Source organism: Pterocles gutturalis, unplaced genomic scaffold (genome assembly GCF_000699245.1).
Source record: "Pterocles gutturalis isolate BGI_N339 unplaced genomic scaffold, ASM69924v1 scaffold13759, whole genome shotgun sequence".
In the NCBI taxonomy this organism is placed as follows: Eukaryota; Metazoa; Chordata; class Aves; order Pterocliformes; family Pteroclidae; genus Pterocles; species Pterocles gutturalis.
In genome coordinates this window covers 1-5,201 of record NW_010133403.1, presented here as the reverse complement: position 1 = coordinate 5,201, position 5,201 = coordinate 1, and the positions used below count along the sequence as shown (strand labels likewise).

General features: G+C 34.5%; 1 protein-coding gene across 1 annotated transcript in view; it reads right to left on the bottom strand.

Moving 5' to 3' along the window:
• The window catches only part of TTC7B (tetratricopeptide repeat domain 7B), a gene marked incomplete at both ends in the record, with an annotated part of 48,156 nt that extends 43,384 nt beyond the window's left edge, over positions 1-4,772 (bottom strand). The window contains one exon of the mRNA XM_010081221.1: positions 4,635-4,772. Within this exon, the coding sequence (XP_010079523.1) occupies positions 4,635-4,772 (138 nt within the window). The remainder of the gene's footprint in view (positions 1-4,634) is intronic.
• Positions 4,773-5,201: the final 429 nt, after the last annotated feature.

Below are 5,201 nucleotides of genomic sequence, written 5' to 3'. Positions count from 1 at the left end.
AGCAGGAAATATTTCATTTTGCTATACTCATTTTTACTAACCAGGCCAGCTCCAGAGAGTCAAAAGGTTTAACACTGTTCTGGATTAAAGTGATGTAGCAATGAACTGTCCAGTCTGCAAAGTCCACTTACATGAAGCAGTTTTTCTGCTCTGATAGCTATAATGTATATGCTAAACTGTAATATCATGAATTATTTTTCATATTCAAACTTGGCCTTAACATTACAGAAAGTACAGCCAGGTGCATACCATCTTCCCACACTTTACCAGAACCTGAAGCAAAGAAATGCACTGAGGATGAAACAAAACAAATGCGAGAAGTGCATTGGTTGCTACAAACAAGTAATGTATGCTAGAATTTTCCTACTACACAATGTCCAGTATCAAGACTTATTACTAAACAACATTTTTATTAAATTATTATAGAAGAATGAAGTTTTCAAAAACAAATTCTTTCTAACACTGTTGTTAAAAGTTCAGAATCAGATTGTATGTGTAATAAGTTAATTAAATGTCTATTAAGAAAACCAACACAGGATTTATTTTCCCATTGGACTTTCTTTCGATGAGTAGAAGCAAAAAGATCACATCAAGAAACAAATAAGTTCATTCTGTGTGATATCACCTCCTATGACTTTGGATACTTGGCAGAGATGTCTAGGTAAGGCACACTCCTCCATCTCCCTCCATGAACTCATCAGAAAACAAAAGCTGCTAAATACCTCTCTCTCTCTCTCTCCACGGATTAGTACAACTGTGTTGCTAACTTGAGTGCCTCTAAATGAAGAAAAATTAATTTAGGCTTATCTTCTCAAATACACTTTCAAATACAACTCACTCTACCTGTTTTGACACCAGTTTTTTTACATATGATTTAGGTAATTTCAGCACTTCTTCCAGAACTCTGACCTACAGCATCCATATAATCCCAGAGATCCACACAAACAAGTGGTACATGGAAACTTAAAGTCAGAATATGTTTATAACTTTTTAGGCTGCCTAATCATACTTGCTTCTCCCATTTTTACATATTCATATATGTATGTATGTGCATTAATTATACAGAGGTACTCATTCACAATTAGAAAAATAAAAATCTTATTTTCTAGGCCTTGCTTAATTAAAAATTAATTGCCAATTCTAACTGTCAGAAAATAATGAAGTTTGAGAAGTTGATACTTTAGGTTTTTATAATTTTTTTAATTACAGGGACACAGGACACAATTGTAGATTATTCTAAAAGGCTTGAGTTTCAACATGCTAATTATCTATTTACCGTTCTTTTTCCTTGACTTCAAGCTCTATTAATTCAGTATGAAATGTGACAAGTTACATGATTTTTTTTCCTTCAGAAGGTAAGAAAACTGGTGGTTAGCATGTGTGGAGGTGAGTGATATCTGTGCACATACATGTATGTGAACTGCACAACAACATGAATGCCTCATAAACTGGGTTATTCTGAATCAAGTAACGAAAGTAACTTCAATTAGCAAAAAACTCCATAAAAAATCAATGAGAAATACATAATAAGCAATGGTACCCTGGAAAAATGCAAGTTAAGGTAATGTTCAGGATACGGGCAACTGACTTAACTAATTGAAAATACATTCATCACAATCATTCTCCTGAAAGGCAGAAATGCAACTGTTGATATTTGCCTTGTAAATAATCACAAATCACTATATGGACAGGTAATGTTGAATCCATTACTGAATTTTGTTGCTTAGCGCTATGGCCTCCTGAAAAGAATATGCTTGAAGCTAGAGAGTTGAAAGATGAGTATCGAGGAAAATTTCTGGTCTGAAAAACCTCTCTCCTAGTAGGACACTGATAAGCTCAATATGTCATATCCTATGAAGCTTTAAAACCAACCTGATGACAGCCAGAGTACTTTTGTATACCAGAGAATTATGACAGTAGAAAGTTCATTGATCTAGTTAAAAAAGCCATAAGACATTGAAAGTCCATGGTATACAAACTTCATAAAGAAATTAGACCTTTTAAATTAAGAACATGACTCAGCAATAAAATAGTTTAACAAGGATGAGACAGATTTTTGGTCATTTAATGTTTTTACATCACAGCTGTAAGCAATCAGCTATGGCTAAACCAGAAAATGAAAACAAGATACTGCAATTGGTGGGTGAATACCATTTCCAGTTAGAATAATGGTGCTTTCTGACTTGAAGCTACAACATCTCCACTAGAGCAGTCATAATTAGCTCACAGAGAATGAAGCTGGCAAAAATACTTAGTATACAAAGTATTACAATATATATAAGTATTTTATATATATAAGTATTATGTATATAAATATACAAAGTTAGAAAAATTTCAGACTACGGGCTACAGGATTTGAGGGTAGATACTCTCTAACCACTCAATAAACTGTAAGAGCTTCTTAAAATCTGTTTTCTGCTGTGCTTTGGATGACAAGAACTAGAACAGATGAGATGTTCTAACCATTTCCCAATGAGCTCCTTCTGCAGCTGTATATTTAGAGTATCCGAATGACAAAGTAATTATTGTCTACTACATCATGTCTTCATAAAATGACTTTTTTCCATGTTCAGAATAGTTACTTCATGGACATATAATAAATACATTTTAATTTTTCAAACATATAAAAATTGTTTTATATTTTCAAAGAGAACATTTAAAAATAATATACACACAGTATATTACAAAGATGCTAGGTCTAGATTAAACAAGAACAAGAAAAGACCTTAAAACAAGCTTTAGGGAGATTTCAGATGTCAAAGCCCAAGGCAGTGGCTAAAAACCCCCAGCTAAGAGGCTGGTCAAACACAGAGGGTCTTTAACTTTCCAGATACTTGTGGTTCTGCTTTTTTCTGTAACCAAGATCACCATCAGCACAAGCAACCTCTAAAAGGCACTGAAATACAAGATCTAAGTCGAGTTAAAACATATTCCATTAGTTAGAACATTCAACTGTACTCAAAACACTGCAGGAAAATGAACAGGCTAGTGGTAATCATCTGTCAGCTACATGGGCTAAACCAATCACACAAGCAGTGAGGGAAGCAAGGTCTATGCTTTTCTCCATGTTAGGGGACTATAAGACTTTCCTCCTACCTTTCAGGGTAATCTAGACTTCAAGATACACACCTAAGAATACAGATACCTCTAGCTTTCTTGGTGAGGCCAAAGAACTTCTCTGTTAAGAAAGGCAAGAAGAACTGCAAACAAGAAGCTGCATCTATTGTGACATAAATACTACTCAAAGTCTCCCAAAGGAGACAAGTGGAGGAATTCCAGGAACTTGTGTTGTTTCCATTAATATAATGGTTGTTAATGTTTAAAAAAAGACAAAAAACCCACAACAAGAAAAAATCCAACACAACACCACAGACAAAATAAAATAATCAGAATTGGAACCTATGTTTGGGTTTTTTTACAATACTTGTCAACGTCTATCCTTTAAAAAGTTATAGACTAATATATGGAGACTCATCTCTTGCAGCTTTGGTGCAATGCCTAAAACACCATAACAGTAAGTGTCTGTAGTGGCAAGTAAATGGAAACATTCCTGATTAGATTATGCTGCAGGGTGACAGCCCTGTGTGAGCTTTGATACTCCTTAGTTTTGTGAAAGACTTTCTATTGTACTGATTAAAACTGACCTGTATGCCCAACTTGCTGCTATGAAATACTTTCAAGAAGAATAATACCCAAATTCAAAGCTTAACATAACAGGAGATACAGATTAAAGGGTGACTATCAACATATAACAGAGAAGAACAGAGGAATTTTTTTAATTTTTATCTTAATAAAAGTCCTCCCTTATGGTAGAGAGAAACCATTTCTCAGCAAATTAATCTCTGGATATGACTTCCTAACACATGCTGAAGTATTCCTTCTGGATACCAATAACTAATCAGGGTCAGCAACAGTATCCTGCTGCTGGGTTAGCACTGTTTTGAGCAGCAGAAGGATCTGCTCTGCCCAAAGAGCTGTAGCTGTTTCTGAGGTATAAAGCTGTTAACAATACTTGAAAACTTCCTGAAGTAAATCGCCACAAATCTAACAAAACACATGCAAGTTGCATAATCAAACACAAGACATTTGAGACTTGCGAATGCACTTTCCTACAGACCTGAAAAAGTAAAACATTTACGTTTCATGAACTTCAAAACCATTTTACAAACTATGAGGACTTTGGAGCACTCCAAATACTATGGGGTGTAAAATAAAGTTTTATTTTGAAATAAAACACCAAAAATCCTTTTTCTAGGTATTTATATCTATCACTTATATCCACAACAGCTTTCATGTTTCGCCATTCCTTTCTGCTGACTCCACTAAACGTATATCCTGTTAAGCAGATCCACGCCTCCTCGCCTAAAAACCATGAGAATTGCTGTGCCACTCAACATTTATCACCATCAAGCACCTTTCACACAATTTCAGTGCTTGACCACCTGACCACCTCAAGTCACTTGTATAAATTTAGACAGTAAGCTTTTTGGGGTGGAAACTACCTACTGTATTTATACAGTAGTCAGAATGACAGTGTCCTGTATTCGTTTAGCTCTTAGGTACTACCGCAATTAACATGACTAACAGAAATTATCAACAAAGACACAGCTGAATATTCACAGTTATCGACAAACCTCTGAGAGCATTTCATATTGGCCTCTTCTTCCCAAGGCTATAGTAAGTAAATCGTAGACTACAGATGCACTTTGCAAACTGATGATACGATCATTTTTGTGTTCTGGTATTCTGCTCAGTACAGCATCACGGTTAGCCTGAAACATACCATGAAAAAAGAAACAAATCATACATTGTAATCCAACCTACATTTTTGCTTAAGTAACTACCTTTGTATTCAGACTGGCAGTCGGCAGTTGATATAGGTGATACAGAGAGACAGTATCTGCTACTAATTTACAGGTAGTGAGAATCAACAATTTTAAACATTAGTGTAAAGACTGATGATTCTACACAGATCTATTCTTAATTACTTGATTCTAATTACATAAATCAGGCAACGTACTTAAAACTATTGAAGAGTTCTCAGGAACCAAAAAAGGTAGGTTTTTTTAATATAATGTATACTCATCTTTTAAAAATTAATTTTTTTTTTTTGTACACAAGTAACACATATTAAGACAGATCATCCACTCTCCTATTCCTTCTTTTGTAAAATAAGGCAATTAATTTATTTTCTCTTCATA